This window comes from Episyrphus balteatus, chromosome 2 (genome assembly GCF_945859705.1).
Source record: "Episyrphus balteatus chromosome 2, idEpiBalt1.1, whole genome shotgun sequence".
Taxonomy (NCBI): Eukaryota; Metazoa; Arthropoda; class Insecta; order Diptera; family Syrphidae; genus Episyrphus; species Episyrphus balteatus.
In genome coordinates this window covers 121,216,893-121,233,278 of record NC_079135.1, presented here as the reverse complement: position 1 = coordinate 121,233,278, position 16,386 = coordinate 121,216,893, and the positions used below count along the sequence as shown (strand labels likewise).

The 16,386-nt window shown below is 33.0% G+C and overlaps 4 protein-coding genes across 5 annotated transcripts; 2 read left to right on the top strand and 2 right to left on the bottom strand.

Annotated features, from left to right (window-relative positions):
- The first annotated feature begins 1,047 nt into the window (after positions 1-1,047).
- LOC129909700 (uncharacterized) lies at positions 1,048-4,952 on the top strand. Its single transcript, XM_055986773.1, has 2 exons — positions 1,048-1,407; positions 3,851-4,952. The coding sequence occupies exons 1-2, from the start codon at positions 1,154-1,156 to the stop codon at positions 4,950-4,952; spliced, it is 1,356 nt and encodes a 451-aa protein (XP_055842748.1). The 5' UTR covers positions 1,048-1,153.
- Positions 4,953-5,081: 129 nt separating this feature from the next.
- Positions 5,082-5,931, bottom strand: LOC129910944 (uncharacterized). Of its 2 annotated transcripts, XM_055988550.1 has the most exons (3): positions 5,414-5,931; positions 5,238-5,353; positions 5,082-5,204 (listed from the first exon to the last, which is right to left on the bottom strand). In XM_055988550.1, exons 1-3 carry the CDS (start codon positions 5,764-5,766, stop codon positions 5,107-5,109), a joined length of 567 nt encoding a protein of 188 aa, XP_055844525.1. In that variant the 5' UTR covers positions 5,767-5,931; the 3' UTR covers positions 5,082-5,106. The 2 variants fall into 2 exon arrangements, with proteins under 2 accessions (XP_055844525.1, XP_055844523.1); XM_055988548.1 differs by having other exon boundaries at positions 5,082-5,353.
- Positions 5,932-7,481: 1,550 nt separating this feature from the next.
- On the bottom strand, positions 7,482-11,010 carry LOC129910942 (DNA polymerase subunit gamma-1, mitochondrial). Its single transcript, XM_055988546.1, has 2 exons — positions 8,263-11,010; positions 7,482-8,207 (listed from the first exon to the last, which is right to left on the bottom strand). The coding sequence occupies exons 1-2, from the start codon at positions 10,983-10,985 to the stop codon at positions 7,547-7,549; spliced, it is 3,384 nt and encodes a 1,127-aa protein (XP_055844521.1). The 5' UTR covers positions 10,986-11,010; the 3' UTR covers positions 7,482-7,546.
- A 1,507-nt stretch (positions 11,011-12,517) lies between these two features.
- LOC129910539 (probable 28S ribosomal protein S23, mitochondrial) lies at positions 12,518-14,945 on the top strand. Its single transcript, XM_055987965.1, has 3 exons — positions 12,518-12,635; positions 12,695-12,856; positions 14,585-14,945. The coding sequence occupies exons 1-3, from the start codon at positions 12,592-12,594 to the stop codon at positions 14,907-14,909; spliced, it is 531 nt and encodes a 176-aa protein (XP_055843940.1). The 5' UTR covers positions 12,518-12,591; the 3' UTR covers positions 14,910-14,945.
- The last annotated feature ends 1,441 nt before the right edge of the window (positions 14,946-16,386 follow it).

The following is a 16,386-nucleotide window of genomic DNA, read 5'->3' as shown; positions in this document are numbered from 1 at the left end:
ATTTTTTGGGGTATTCCGACCTCCCAATACCCCTCCTCTATTATTCAAGTTTTATTTTAGGTTTATAGATTTAAGTGATTTTTTTTACAAACGTCTTGTGCTCTGGTGTCTGGTCTCATGGGGGTCCCCCATAATTCGGGGGCCCTGTTACATGGATACAGCTGATACAGCAGCAGCTCTACGCCCCTGATTCTCATACTCTACAACTAATGCCCATGATTTATTCAATATTTTATTATTGCCGACAGGGCTCCACAAAGTTTAGTCCTTACCTGACATACATATTTGACTGTTCAAATACCTGTTTATTTTTGTATTTCTTAAATAGGTGTAATTGTACTTACTTAAAGATATTCTATTTTTGGTTCTAGGCTTCTGCAGTTTTGGTTATACCTATACACAAATTGGTTTATTCTAAATCACAACCTTGTTTAACACATAACAACAAATGAAAGTGACAAATAGGTGGTTCGCTTTGCACATAATTATTTTTTTTTATTTGTTCCCACCCAATATTAAGGGTGTCTTGCCTACTTTAGTCCTTTATTAATAATTATGTTGACTTCAGTCAACAATGTTTCCCCTGGGTATGATATCAAACAAATATTTGACACTTGAACCTTTTGGTATAAATACTGTGCGTAGCTCATTCCGGAAATCAGTTTTTATAACTTAATCGAAAACGGTCGAGACCAAATTAACCATGCGAAGAAGTTGGAGTTTATTTATTCTGATATTTGCCATGCATTTTTGCACTGCAAATTCTGGAATTCAAAAAGTAAACTTAACAATAATCACATCTTTGTTAAGACCTTTAAGTGAAATAACTTTACGTTTACGGACCAGTGAAGATACATCCAATAAATTCATACAATTTTTTCTTAACCAAACTTTATGTCCAGTGAAAGTGATGTCATATAATTTCGCAGAAAAAAATCAGAGTAGAAATAATGTCATATTGACTTATACTAGTGAAATAAAAAGTGTTATTGAAAAATTCTCCACACGTTTTGGAACTCAATTTTATATAATGGAACGTCAATTCGATCCAAATGCTATTGTTGATATTGCTCGTTCTATTTGGAATCGTGTGGGAATATTTAAAAATTATTTTATCACATTGAATAGAGTGTATTTTTATAACCCATTTGTGATGGGACCGTGGGGTAAATTTGGAAAACTTCAAAATACCACCGATTGGAGAGATTTAGAAAATATTTTTCAAAATCTAAATGGATATCCTGTAAGGACATACATATTTCGGTCTGTATATTCCGATTTGGTTTATGATAAGAAAACAAATCAAATTGAAAAAGCTGAAGGAGCTGATGCCGAAGTGGCTTATGCGATAGAGAAAGTCATCAATTGCAAGTTGATTCTCCAAAAGCCAGATGATGATTTTTTTGGGTAGGTATAATGTGCAATTGTTGTTAACAATTGATTTTTTTCTAATAACCAAATCTCAAGGAAAATGCTTTTCAAACTATAGTTCTTGTAAGCTATTGCTTGAATAAGAATACGCGATATGATGATAGCAATCAAAGTAATATTTGAAAGAATTTGGGGATTTCTAATAATAAATAGTTTTAGAAGGCTTGATGGTGCCAGATTCGTTTTTACTCTGCTGGCACCATTTGTCACTGAGAACAGTCAGTAATGTAAATGTTGAAAAGTAAAGGTTTCAATTTTGATTGAAGACTCTGATAGTAGCATGTAGCTTTTGTAAGTGCTTACATGGCAAACCAAAGATTTTTAGAATTAAAAAAAATATTTGTATTTAGGCGAAATGAAACAAATCAACTTAAGCTTCTTAACAGGAATGTTATAATGGACTACAATCAATTTTAAGTCAAATAAATAACATTTGAGGCGCAAGGCCGACACCACCCGACAAACAATATTGGTTCTATAAAGCTTTACAGATGCAATTAATGCTTCTGTAAAGCATTTTAGAAGCAAAATTGTTAGTAGGGCAGTGGATTTGCTTTTTATAAATTTGAAATTAAAAAAGTTCACTGTGGTGTATGCGTACTATTTTTTTTTTTTTTTTTTTTTTTTTGAGGTTAATAAAAACTAATGCTTCAATAATATTTAAACTAAACGTATGATAGCGAAAATAAAAGTTGGGCTATCCTGGGCTAAACTTGGGCAAAAAAAAACAAGGTTTTAAATACGAAAAAAAAAATCAAATTTTTTTCGGTTTCTGATATGAAAAAAGTTTTTAGTTTTACCTTTTGAAAAAATAGTGGAATAAAGAAAAAAAAATTTAGCTATCCTGAGCAAACCAACCGTTTTCCAGCTCAGAATACTTACTCTGCATTTTTAGCATATGCCACCTGTGCCCTTGTTCTGTAATTTTTATCACTGGCGATACAATTTTTGAATGAATTTAAAATGCATTTTATCTCATCAAAATAAAAGAAATTTTGTTCAAAATCATACTTTCTTAACTCGTAAAATTTTTTATTTGAAAAAAAAAATTGAAAATAGATTTTAGAGAGCACTGTAGTCTGTAGCTAAATCTATAAGATGTTCTTTCAGTTTTACAGACGGTAGATGAGCAAGTTCGATCGTATTATTGAAAAAACGATTTAAAATCCATCTTAGTTTCATTTTCACATTCAGAATCTATTTCTGGAAAATAACTCAGTAGTTTCATCTCCAAATTTAATAAACTCTGCACTATGAGAGGAATTAAAGAGTTAATAAATATTGATTCTTCCGATGAATTTTCTTCCAGAGTCTTTTGAACGAATGCTAAAGAATCAAATTTGTTTGCTTGTAGAGACACGGACCATAACCGCAGTATTCCTAGAAATCCTCTGATTTGGTCTTTTGCAGTTATAATGTTTTCCTCTCTTCCTTGAAGGCTCTTTTTAAGGATGTTTAAGTGGGCAAACAGATCGGCGAGAAAGATAATTTTAGAAGCCACGGAGGGTCAGAAAAATGGTTCGAATTTTCAGATTTTTAATCTTGTAAAAACATCAATAATTCAGCTCTTTATTCCAACAATTGTGTCAATACTTTTCCACACTGTCATCTGCGTGGTGAAAAAGATTATTTTATAGTGAATCCATTTCATCGCATACAATCCTAAACAGTCGACTTAGAAAGGCCTTGCCTTCTATAGCAGAAACCAGAAAGAACCAAAATAAAATGTGCAACACCGGAAAAAAATTCTTCGCGAATAAGCCAAATGTTATGTAATTAGGTCGAGTTTTGAATGGGTACATTGGTGTACAGGTATTTAAGGACACATTAAAGTGTTAGGGGGGGTCGTCAAAATATTTTTTATTCCTAAAGGGGTCGCGAGCTCAAAAAGTTTGGAAAACACTGCCAAAGGCAATAAAACTAGGCAGGTTTGAAAAAAAAATGAATTTGGGGGTGCCAACTTCACATAGCCGCATTGGTTCAAGCTTTTTAATTCACCGATTTTGGGCGAAGGACTAGCTTTGGTTAAATTATGGTTCAAAGATCCAATTGATTATTTTCGTAAATACGTCAATTATACCTTTAATTTGAGGAAATAACCTTTGCGTTGTTTCTTGATTACCTCCCTAAATATTAAATTCTGATACATACTTACAGGATTTTCTTTGCCAGTCTATAAGCGAATTTCGTAAATTAGGGATTCTGTTTTAAAAGCTCTATTAAATGTTTTAAAAGATTACAAATATAAATCACCACTCGATAAGTCATCAAATATATTAATGGGATAGTATGTACATGTTGAGAAGCTGATAATTTCCATGATTAATATTTTCTTGAATACCTTTATCTTCGAAAAAATTACTATTTTAGTAAAAATATTAAAATTTTGTTATCATTTTCTGTATTCTCTTTTTCACAGATACCATTTACCAAATGGATCTTATAGTGGAGCAATTGGCAAAGCGATTCGATATGAAACTGATCTTATTTTGACTGGTTTCTTTGTCAAGGACTACTATGCAGATGATATGGAATTTTCAGTTACCGTTTATACTGACAAACTTTGTTGTTATACCAGCAAAGCCGAAAGGATTCCACAATCGATTCTACCTCTATTTTCTGTCAAAGTCGATATGTGGGTTGGATTTATAGGTGCATCTTTTCTATGGTCTGGAGTTTGGATGTTATTTCGAAAAATCAACTTGTGGATCAATAGAAAACAGGGTCGACAAATACCCAAAGAGCTTATAAAAGTCAAACGGCCTTATTTACAAATATTTACTGACACTTTGGTTGTATGGGTGAGAGAAAATATTAATCAATACCCACCATTTTCATCCGAAAAAATATTCGTTATATCTTTGTGTTTGGTCAGTGTTATTTTTGGAGCCATATTCGAATCAAGTCTTGCAACTGTCTACATTAATCCACTTTACTACAATGACATCAATACTATGCAAGAACTTGATGAATCTCAATTAAAGATTTTAATAAAACATGCAGCAATGAAAGATGACCTATTCTATGGAAGCAGTTCGAAAATGTTTCAACGCTTAGACAATAAACTTATTATTGTTAGCGATATGAAAGAAAGAATGATTGATGCAATGTCTAGAAAAGGAGGTTTTGCATCTGTTACTAGAGCTTCTTCACTTTTACTTGATGATATTGAATACATTTTATCGAAGAAGATTCATCAGATTCAAGAGTGTCCCAAGAAATATCGTATAGCTTATGCGTATCCTAAGGAATCACCTTTTAAGGAGAGAGTCAATGATCTATTGTCACGTTTTCTCAATGCTGGACTTATTAACCATTGGATTGAGATGATGCTTCACAAGGCTAAGCTGGGAGTTCTTAAATCACCAGAGACTCTCAGAGTAATGGGTGGTTATACGTGGAAGGTCCTGACAATAAATGATCTTCAATTAGCTTTTTATGTTGTTTTAGGAGGAAGCTTTATATCAACCTTTGTTTTGTTAACCGAAATTTATATTGCAAAACGCTCAAGAAATCAATAAAAAAAATCCTGTTTTTATAATATGAAACACCCTGTGATATGAACAGAGATGTTATAGTTTTATTTTTCATAAGAAAAGTTTTACCAAAGAAAGCTTATTCAGAGTTTTTCAGGTAAGAATGCAAAAAGCTCAAGAGTTCAAAGTTTTTTTTTATTTAAATGGAATATTTATCATAAACACCCTGTGAAGTCATCAGGGTTGTTACAAAAGGATCATATTTTGTAAATTTCTTTTTACGAAATTGAATACCAGCAGCTAAACGGGGTACATAACCCGTATAGCCTGGTGGATGTAAAGTAAATGGAGTTCTTAAAGCATCTTCCTTGAGACAGTTGTCAAGTTCTGTGGTTTCTTCATCGGTAAGACCTTTGACAGAATCCTGACATTCACACGAGGGGCAGCTGAAAAACACCCATAGAGCAATTGTACAAAAACAAAACTTACAAAATTAAATAAATTACAGGCCAGTTTCTTTATGCTTCTCCCAAAATAATTTAGTTGTATCAACAAACTCAACTGGATATTGCTTATCCCAAGCGGATATATATTTATCTAATCCAATTTCCATGGGTGGAATTGCATTGTCAGCTTTGAAATGAGTTTTCTCAAGTGATTTCTCAATTAAATCCTTCTTTTCAAATTTTCTCTTCATTGGATCGTCTTTTATATTTAATTGTGAATTTTGAACAGCAATTTCACAAGCTTTCTTCCAATCTGATGAATAAATGCTAGAAATCAAACCTTCGTCACCTTTCTCCTTGTTTCCATACATGATATCAACTGGGATTATGTCCATATTTATTTGAGGAGTCATGAAAACAGCTGATCTTCGACGTCGAGCTTCTAATTTTTGTTCAAATAATTTTTCCTCTAATTTAACATTGGGAATTTGGTCATGGGGATTTGTTTGCAATATTCTTTTCTTATGATGTAATAAGTTAAAAGGAACATGCTTGTCAGTTTTAAATGGCTGTAAAATCTCTAAATCCATTTGTATTGGTCGATATTTTGATCTTTCTATGGGTTTCATGGGTTTCAGAGAAGGTTTTAGAACTTCTGTTTGAAAAATCTGTTTTATCGTGAATGGTTGAAAGTCGGATTGATACATAGTTTGAAGCATTGATGGAATAATACTCATTTCAAGTGTTTTTTCTTCAAAAATTTAGATATCAGAAATCGATACAAAAAAAATTATCAAAATTTCATAAAGACTCGAACGAGAGCTCTGTGTTTTAGTTTTTACTTCCTTGGGGTAGTTTTTTAAGCCTAGTACGCTTCTGTAGCGAAACGAAATTTTTTTCAAGTCTCCAAACTCCAAAAACTCATTTGGAGCAAGAAAAATTAACTGGGAAAATAAATGTGAGTGACAAATGATATAAATTTCTCCAAATTTTCTAGCACAGGTAAGAATTTCGGTGATCAAGCTGCGTAATGTGCAACGAAAAGCATATTCAAAAAATTTTTAAATAAAAAAAATATAACACATACACCCCAGTGACCGTTTGTTATTTTGAACTCAACAAGCTGATAAATTTTTTTTCTATAGCTAAACGTATAATTAAAACTGTAAACAATTCTTTGATGATACTTTGATAAAGCAGTGATGCGTTTGTGAATTCAGCCATTGTCCCTTAAGTTTCCAATATCGACCGGAAAACTAACCCTTATAAGGATATGCCACATTTTTGGGTGTGGGTGATACCTTTAAATGATTAAGATTTTTGAAAACGTCTCTTCTATAGATTTTATGAATGAGATAAGCGAAAGCACTGAAAAAAAAATAGTACCTATCACTATACCAAACATTTTTATTACAGAAAGATGAATGCATAACCCATATGCAATGCAAAACCCATAATTGTTTATATGCAAAAAGGAAGCCAAAAAAGACTATTCTTACTGTACTTACACTTTCAAATGTCCTAACTATACACTGATTGACTTCTCTTAAATGCTGGAAACGACTCCTTGTATGGCGATGAAATTTCAGAACATTTTTAAATTAGCCCAAACAGTTGTGACTGCTACAGTTAATAAAGTATAAGTCAAGTCGGATTCAATCGGTTAGAAAGCTGTATGACCTGTGTAGACCATTTTCTCAAGATACACATACGTTAATCCAATATAAAGCAAACGAATTATAAAATTCATTAATTCTACAAGTTTCTCTAGCCATTTTAGCACACATTTTGTTTACAGATGCCATACAAATTATTGTTTAAATCTTCAATGTAGATCGTGCTACTTTTTAGCTTTCATACAAAATTCTATAAAAATTTTCGTTTTAAAAATTCAAAGAATAACCAATAAATTCAACTATGGTTTCATTACTTGTGCAGCCACAAATTTTTTTTATTATTCTTTTTCAATAGAAAAAAAAATGTTACACATACTCCACAGTGACCGTATTTCTTTGTTATATATCGCTGACTAAATAATTAACTCAGAATAAAAATGTTCTTAAAAATGTTGTTTAACAAATCGGTAATATCAAGCCCGTTACTATTAATAAAAATGAAAAACAAAGTGTTTAACAAAAGTAAACAAATTTTTATTGACTTTTCCTTAATAACTATTCCTTCTTTTACATAACATCACTTATCTTCCTTCCCTTTATGCCATTCCCATTGCGACATATCACTCCCACCTGCTTTTTCAATTGTCTTGTACACATCCAAACTCTCTCCCAAAGGAATACCATAACCATTTGTAAGACCATGTGGATTTGATGGCGTCTTACCATCCATACTACTTTCTTTCCTCAAAACTTGATCAACTTCCACCGCTGAGAAAAATGCAACCGACATTGGCAAATCCTTCAAACCAATTCTATGAACACAAAATGATCGTGTCAACAAATTAGTTGCATGCATCGCTAAAGCCGCCTTGTAAGCCAAATCTTCTCTTACTAAATATCTCAGTTCATCATGAAAACTAAGACAAAATCGAACATTATTCCCCATTAACCATCTCATTGAAACTAACATAAGATGCAAAAAATCTACAGCTCCACTTTGAACAACCCAATTCACACGAGTCGGCAAAAACCGATCATCAACACCATCTTTCGGTTCTAAAGCTCGACTAAGTCGACAATTGAGAAAAGGTGTCACTGGATGGTCCTGTGAAGAGATATCTTCCAGGCGATTAAACATCGCACTTTCTGTTCCACCTTGCCAGCGGGATTTGGAAAACAATTCAGGAACTGATTTGTTTGTAGTTCGAGCCATTCCAATGGCTTCATAAGCAGAAAAGCTGGAAAAGAGACAAAAATTAGTTTATATTCGAAATTTTATCAAACTTAACCTACTCTCTGTCATTATAATCATCCTCCTCGTCTTTAAACTCCTCAAGCATTCGATAAGTCTTCTTTCCTTTTGTCAAACTAAACATCTTCTTCGCCTTTGATCTTGCTTCGGCTTCCGAAAAAGTTGGATTAAACTGTTTTAAAAGTCTCTCAGCGAAATTTTGTCCCGCTCCATAGATCCTGGCGTAATTTATAACCTTTGCATGATCTCTTGAAATTCCCACTGCTTCTGCCGTCACTGAATGCATATCCGTTCCATTTCCCTTCGATCCGCTTAATGTCATCCATCCAAATGGAGTTGCTCCATGCATCCCAGTCGCATGTGCATCTCCCAACACCGATGCTATCCACAACTCTTGAGAATCTACATCAGCTCCGACAATTCTATACCCCTGAGGAGCTTGAATCATCGATCTCAACTCTGAACCAACTCGCTCTCGCTGGGCATTACTAGCCGTCATCCATGTGGGTTCCATAGCTCGTCGAGTCAATGTTCCACAAACCACAACCTGTGGTATAATCGCTCCATATTCCCTTTCTTCGGTTTGCAAGTCCGATGGAAGACTTTCTCTAGGCAACCAACAAACAAGCTGACCCATGATTCTATCCCGATTGTTCCTCCAGTAGGAAAGCATCCTGGCGATATCAATCACTCGCTCAGCAGATTTATCTCCATCTCCAGTCAAAACGTTATCTGAGAATTTATTAAGAAAATCCTTTGCCAGAGGATTTCCAACTCTAAACGATCTACCGTTTTTATGAGGAAGCTTCAAAAACCAACAACAATCTTCCAAAGTCTGATTACACCATACCCCAGTTCCTTCATATTTCCCAGCAGTCTTATCTTTCCTCTTTTTGGTATAATAATCTTTTTTACTTATATTTGATTCCACATCTTTCCAAAGATTCGCAAATGCTTCAGCACTTTCATCAGCACTGGCCTCACTGTCCACAAAACTCATTACCGGACATTTTTCAACTAAACCTTCAATTGGGATGTTTTTGGAATCCACACCCTCAGGATGAGACTCTCGAAATGGGATCAAGAAACCCCAACCCTGTTCTCGAATATAATGAAGAGGATAACCCTCCCAACAGAGTGAAAGCAACTTCGGAGCTATTTGCATTCCAGTGCCAATTTGATTAGCTCCTGGTGACCATTCTTCTGTTGTGTCATTCAAATTCGGTTTTGAGCATATTTTTCGATACCAAGCTGGATAGCCTGGCAAAAGTGGCCGGCGAGCTGGCAGAAGACTTTTGGTATCATAAAGATATTGGAACTTCTTTTCCAATGGATCGAGTTCAGTTTCTTCTAGATTTTCATTCTCTTCTGAGATGACTTTTTTCTTCCTTATTGGAGCCTTCTTCATTTTGATGGATTGTGTACTCCAATCCTCATTCCACATCCATAAATCTTGTTTGTATTTGTCATCATTCATCAATTGACATGCCGCATCAGCTCTTTTGGACAAATGATACTTGGATTCAATGTCCAAATCTTCATAGGTCAAATTACACTCTTCAATGTAACGATTCCAATTGGAATTAACTGGCAAATAAGCAGATCCCAGTTCCAACATTCCTGCCAAAGTAACCGGATGTGGAAACCTCTCACAAAACATTGGATATAGTTCTTTGAGGACATTCTTTGTAGCCAGAACATCTGAGGAACAATAGTTCATTAAATTTTGAAAGTCATCTTTGACATCTTGAAGACTTCCTGTGACAAAAGTCTGTCTAGCTTCTTTGGCTAATTCTTGGCCACAATACAAACGATGTACTTCAGCCAAGCTATTCAAAGAACTCTGAGCTGTCCATTCGAGATCTTCTTCAGAGACCTCCTTTTTGGACTTCATTATTGCCCTCTGATAACTGGTGACTCCACTGACACAAACATGAAGAGACATTGTGTCAAGGAATCGAGTTCCAGTATCTTGGATTAGATATTGCTCCCGGATTCTAGCTCGATCGTAGGAAACATTGTGTCCTACGATGAGTTGAACATTACCCAAAGGAATCAACTCATCTAAACTATACTTTCGACTATCGTTAGGGGAAATATTAGGATTTATTAAATGAGGACTAACCCAAGAATAGAAATACTTGTTGCCAACGGCAGTGGCCATAGTTGGAACTGGACCGGAAGTCACACAGACTTCAACATCGAATATTAAACCTGCTTCCTCAGGAAATGGGACTTGGATAGGTCCATTTTCTTTATAACAAGTCCAACCGGGTTTCATGACCCATTTTTTAGGAGGTTCTACATGGTTTTTCAATAATGACTGAATTAAAAGACGATAAGGTTCAGATTGTTCTTTGCCAATTGTCATAAAGTGTTCTTCAATATTTTGACCCCTCAAAGGAGGTAATTTGAGTTGAACATCTTTCATTTTTGTATTTGTTCCAATGTCAATTCCGTGTTTGGCCAATTCTTTGATACATTTACTTACCAAAGTCTTATCGGGAATTGTTATGAGATCTTTTCCAAAGACTTGTTTATATAGATTTTCAGATAACATTTGTACTTTCATTGGATTTTCTCGGTATTCGGGAGAAACCGGCGAAGTTGTTGGTTCCAATGGTTGTGGTGGTTTCTGAGGTATGGCATCTTTTGATGGTTTTGAGGGCTTTGGGGAAGGTGGCAGTGGAGGATTAGATTTTCGATAGATTTTTACAGTACTGTGTGGGTAGATTTCACTGTAATTTCGAATTATGTGTTTCATTTTTGTATAAATTAATTCAATTTAAATTTTTTGGTTTGGTTTTAAATATACTCGTGTTTGTTTGTGGTTTATTTTTGTTTATTTTTTTTTGGCAGATAACTGTTTAAATTTATTTTAAGGTGGAAGTGCATTTTGCATTTATAAATCTAGTACATTTTGATTGAAATTCATGAAAGAGGGTGTTTCAGTTTTTTTTCTAAAGCCTGGTACGCTGCTCGCGCTAAATTTTAGCTCCCATACAAATTATCGAAAAATTTTATCTGAGCTAAAATGGATCCCATACAAGTTATCGATAACTTGTATGGGAATTTTATCTCAGCTAAATTTTAGAGCAGCGTACCAGGCTTAAATCGAAACCTACGCGATTTTGTTTCATCGGACATGACACTTTAAAGTGCCACTCATATGATGCGAAATGCGTCTGCTAGTTGCAAATAGGAGCTGAATTTGACTTTTAATTTATATGAGTGGGGTAGCAGGGAGCTGCGAACAAAAATTAAAGTTCAATTAAAAGTGAGGTTAAAATCGAGTGAATTATTTGTTCGGAGCTTTTTGGAATGCGTTTTGTATTTGTGGCCCGCGAATTTTAATTTGATAGTTCGTAGATCACAATTGTAAGTCGCATAGAAAATATTATGGGTAATGTGTTTTGTTTGTTAATTTATCTAGTTTTTCGCAGTACTCTTTATTGAAATATTATGTAAGAATGATTAGGCTTGTTTAATAGCCTGTTTTGACAACAGCCCAAAATGAGATCTCGCAAATTATCTCAATTCGAATGTCAAATTATATAGAAACAAAAATACTTTGAAATTTGAACTGTAATGAAAACAGGCTAGGAGTGATTTTTAAATAACAGTAGTAGCAGAGAGTAGCACATTTAAAAGCAGTGGTTAAGCTGCTATTTAATCACTCCTTAAATAGCAGATAAAAACGAAAGACATCAATTTTGTATAAAAACGCTCCAGACAGCGTTTTTCATAAAAAAAAAACGCCACTTTCTCTAACAAACAATAGCCGTGTTAGATTGTTGGAGGTGGTAGTTTACTCGTGAAAATCTAGTACAACAACAACATATTGGAACGGCTCTAATAATCCACAGAAGAACAAAAAAACGCTTCTGACAACATTTTTTAAGCAGAACTTTGTCTTGTATAAAAGACTTTTCACAAACCAACGTGTGTGAGTGTCACATTCAGGTGTCAAATTTTAATTATGTACCATCAGTGAAATTCCCACGACAACGCGTTTTTTCTTTGCAGTCGCTATAAAAGTTAGTTTTCCTTCTTGAGAGCTTTGAAGGCGGTAAACGGCAACTTGTTTTAACAACCTCCAAAGAAACACGATCATTTGGCATGTTTTTTGTATCCATGGACCGTAATTTAAACCCAGATACTCAACATATACGCAAATGCATTTTACTCGGAAAGTACGTGATTGGCAAGCATACTAGTGTAACCCGTGCCTAAGGTGCAACTACTACTTTTACTTTAAAAAAATAAAAACTCTACTACAATTTTAATTCCATTTCCACCTTAAGACTGTTACAAAAAAAAATGACAGTTCTGACAGTTCTCTTGACAAATCTTTCATAACACAAAAAAATATGGCTCAAAGCAGGCTAGAAAAAATTGGAACAATTTTCTCCAGGTAATTTATCAAATAAAAACACCTTGTCAACCTTTAAAAACATATCACAAACATTCCAGAACCACCGGACTCCTGAGGTCGGGTGCTATGAAACCAGAGGATAAGCCAATTTGGTATGATGTTTATGCTGCATTTCCACCAAAAGTTGAACCTCGTTTCGATCGTCCAATACCAAATTTACCAATAAGAAAAATATTCTATGCTGAAGATGTTGTTAGAGCGTAAGTAAAAATTAGTAAACTAATAGTGGAGTAACTAAAACTCAAAAATTTGGCAATATTAGGGAACCCGGCCGAACAGCTCAGATTTTGATAATCTTTTTTTTTAAACGTCGGTAATTAAAAATACTTTAAAGTCTATAGATTAAAAATTGTCGGTGTTGCCATTTTGATTTTTTAAATTTAATTGAAGATTTTTGTGAACAAAAACAAATTTTTTTCAAAAATTTTTCTTAAATTTCATAAATTAATTGATGCCAAAAGATTGTCTAAGAAATTCAAGGAAAAAAAATATATGAGAGTGAGGGACAATCTTCCATAGTTCAAGAGATAGATGCAATTTTCTTATTAATTGACTTCAAACACAAAAAAAAATATTTGAACACAACGGCAACACCTACAATATTCAAAAATACATTTTTTAAAAGCTAGAAGCTTAGTCATGTATGTAAAATTAAAATTAAGTTAATTGAATGAACGGCTTTTGAAAGAATGGTAATTGAACTCAGATTTTTGAAAATAAAAATTATTGAAAAAATTTTAACATGTCGTTTTTTAAACTTGGTCGTAATATAAAATGCATTTATTTTCAAATTGTTTTGGCCGCATTTATTATGATTTTAAATTATTAAAGGAAATGTCAATATGTATTACGGTTTATGAAAAAAATTAAAAAGTATTTCATTTTCGAAGAACTTTTTTTAATAAAAGTTTTGAAAAAAAAATGTAACTTATTTTTTTTTTTAAAGTTCAACATCTAAACATAAAATTATTTTTTATTCATTTTATAACCCTTACTGTTGAAAGTTAAATAGCAAAAAATTAAAGTTCCTATTTACCACAGTCTTTGAGAAAATTAATTATTTCAATGCAAAAATTCAGTTTTAAGCCTGGTACGCTGCTCGCGCTAAAATTTAGCTGAAATAAAATTCCCATACAAGTTATCGATAACTTGTATGGGATCCATTTTATCTCGGCTAAAAATTTTCGATAATTTGTATGGGAGCTAAAATTTAGCGCGAGCAGCGTACCAGGCTTTAATAAAAAAAACCATTGAAATTGAAGTAATTTTTCATTTTTTTTTTTCAAAAGTGTGATATATTTTACCTTTTTTGCTTCGAAATTCAACTGATAATATTTATGGCCAAAAATTAAAAAAAAAAAAATTCACATTTTTTTAGAAAAAGTTTGGAAAAAAGTCATTTTAAATTTTTCTTATAACATTTTTTTTTAAATTCTGAGTTTGAGGACCATTTTTTCAAAAAGTCTTGATTAAATTTAGTGGATTTAAATTTAAGAGATAAGAATGAGCTTCTGGCTTTTTAAAAATGTATTTTAAAATATTGTAGGTGTTGCCGTTGTTTTCAAAATATTTTTTTGTGTTTGAAGTCAGAATGTTAGAAAATTGCATTTATCGCTTAAACGATGGAAGATTGTCCCTTACTGCCTTTTATATATTTTCCTTAAATTACCTAGAGAATCTTTTGCTATCATTTGTTTTATGAAATTTAAGCAAAAAAAAATGGTTTTGTCAAAAAAAATTTAATTTTAATTTTAAAAAACAATACGGCAACACCGGCAATTTTTAATGTATAGGCTTTAAAGTATTTTTAATTACCTACGTTTGAAAAAAAAAATCGTCGAAATCAGAGCTGTTCGGCCGGGTTCCCTAATAATTTGCTTTAGTTACTCTACTATAATATTAAGAACAAACCTATGTGTAATTTATAGGAAATATCACAAAATGATAAAATCCTACGAACAAATTAATCTGGCCGATACAAAACGCGAAACAAACACTCAGCAATTCATTGCCATTTACAACAATCTAAAATCACAAGGTGCTTTGGATGAGGAAAAGATTCTTGAAACTGCAAAGCAATTATTGGATGAAAAACTAGCCAGTAGAAGAGCAAGCAATACCACCGAATCAGAGGTGGAGAAGGAACCAAGCGTGGGAGCTGGGTTAACTGATAGTTTCTCGGATGCAAAACGTGCAAAAGAATCAGCATCACCAACTGCAACTGTAGATATCAAAGATTTATTTAAAGAATAAAATTTGAAATAAATAAAAATAGTTTAGAAAAATTAATTTTTTTTAGTATTAATACTTGTTTCTTGACTTATCCGATAATTCAAATAATTTTACTACAAGACTTTTCAGTAGTTTTCTATTTCGTAAACGAATGTCTTTTAGATTGTTTCTTACTTGTCTTTGAGATAACTTCTTCTTAACGAATTAACAAATCCCCTGAAAACCTATAAACTAACTGAATCAGACACAGTCTTCTGAGTAAAGTTCCAGTATTATATTAAATTTCGATTATGACTCGGTAATCTATTTATTAAATTTAATAAATAATTTTCCGTCTCTAAGGGCCATTTGCTGAATCGAAACTTAAATAATTTATGTTAAGCACAAACTCTTATTCCCAATTTTTCCTCTGCGTAAACTCTCACATAAGGATTTATGAAGAACTTAAATGCTTAAGTTTCGATTCAGCAAACGGGTCTAAGTACTATATTTTCATGTTTTTTAAATCCAATCGATTTCGTTTTAAATCCTTTTTACTTGCGTTATACTCGTAGGTACTGTAGAGCTCGTAGATAGTACAATTTTTTAAGTAAACAAATTTTTTTGAACCGTTATTAACGGCACCAGCCATAAAATTTTTTTTTTATTTCTGAAGTTCTCGTAAACGAAAAAGCCGTTTTTGATGAAAAAAACGAATTAACGAAAGATTTCTTAATGAATAAAGTATTGGAACGGTCTGGCATCTTTTGAAGATTCTCAAGAGAAATGTTGCAGAAAATTATCTGCTGAAAAAGCTCGATGCGTTTCGGAATGATAATAAGCACAAAACTACAGTTAAAAAATATTTGAGAAAATATGTGTCCTGTATCTACATGATAAGTATAAATAAACAAAACTAAAAAATTTTTGATTCTTCGACAAAAACTATAAAAATTGAGTAACATAAACTTAAAAGATGTATTTTTCGCTTGGGCCTAATAATATGGCAAGGTACTGCTAATAAATTTGCATTTGAGCTAGATCAGACCACCAGTTTTATTTGTATAAGCCTGGTACGCTGCTCGCGCTAAACCTCACAAGTCACAAGAACCTCACAAGGTGAGTTGAATTTGATTTTGTGAAGTTTTCGTATCACAAAAGCTTTCGAATTTGTGATCTGCTCTGATCTCTGAAGGAAGTTACAACTCACAAGTTGGACGTTTGCTAGAAAAAAGTTTGGGAGAAATAAATTCTCACAAAATCGAGTTATGATCACATTGTGAGGTTTTTGTGACTTGTGAGGTTTTCCAGAATAGGGCTGTTAATTTCGTACGGTAAAGCCTAGTACGCAGATCGCGCTAAATTTTAGCCAAGATAAAATTTCCATACAAGTTATCGATAATTTGTATGGGACTCATTTTAGCCCAGCTAAAATTTTTTGATAATTTGTATGGGAGCTAAAATTTAGCACGAGCAGCGTACCAGGCTTAAAGCCTAGACACAGATCGCGCTAAGTTTT

Bases quoted from the DNA above. Each gene is read 5' to 3' on its own strand.
- LOC129910539 (XM_055987965.1), top strand. From the start codon at position 12,592: ATGGCTCAAAGCAGGCTAGAAAAAATTGGAACAATTTTCTCCAG. The intron at 12,636-12,694 runs GTAATTTATCAA...CAAACATTCCAG, and splicing joins ATTGGAACAATTTTCTCCAG to AACCACCGGACTCCTGAGGT. The intron at 12,857-14,584 runs GTAAGTAAAAAT...TGTAATTTATAG, and splicing joins GCTGAAGATGTTGTTAGAGC to GAAATATCACAAAATGATAA.
- LOC129910944 (XM_055988548.1), bottom strand. From the start codon at position 5,766: ATGACTCCTCAAATAAATATGGACATAATCCCAGTTGATATCATGTAT. The intron at 5,354-5,413 runs GTAATTTATTTA...GGTGTTTTTCAG, and splicing joins AAGCATAAAGAAACTGGCCT to CTGCCCCTCGTGTGAATGTC.
- LOC129910942 (XM_055988546.1), bottom strand. From the start codon at position 10,985: ATGAAACACATAATTCGAAATTACAGTGAAATCTACCCACACAGTACT. The intron at 8,208-8,262 runs GTAGGTTAAGTT...TCTCTTTTCCAG, and splicing joins GATGATTATAATGACAGAGA to CTTTTCTGCTTATGAAGCCA.
- LOC129909700 (XM_055986773.1), top strand. From the start codon at position 1,154: ATGGGACCGTGGGGTAAATTTGGAAAACTTCAAAATACCACCGATTGG. The intron at 1,408-3,850 runs GTAGGTATAATG...TCTTTTTCACAG, and splicing joins CCAGATGATGATTTTTTTGG to ATACCATTTACCAAATGGAT.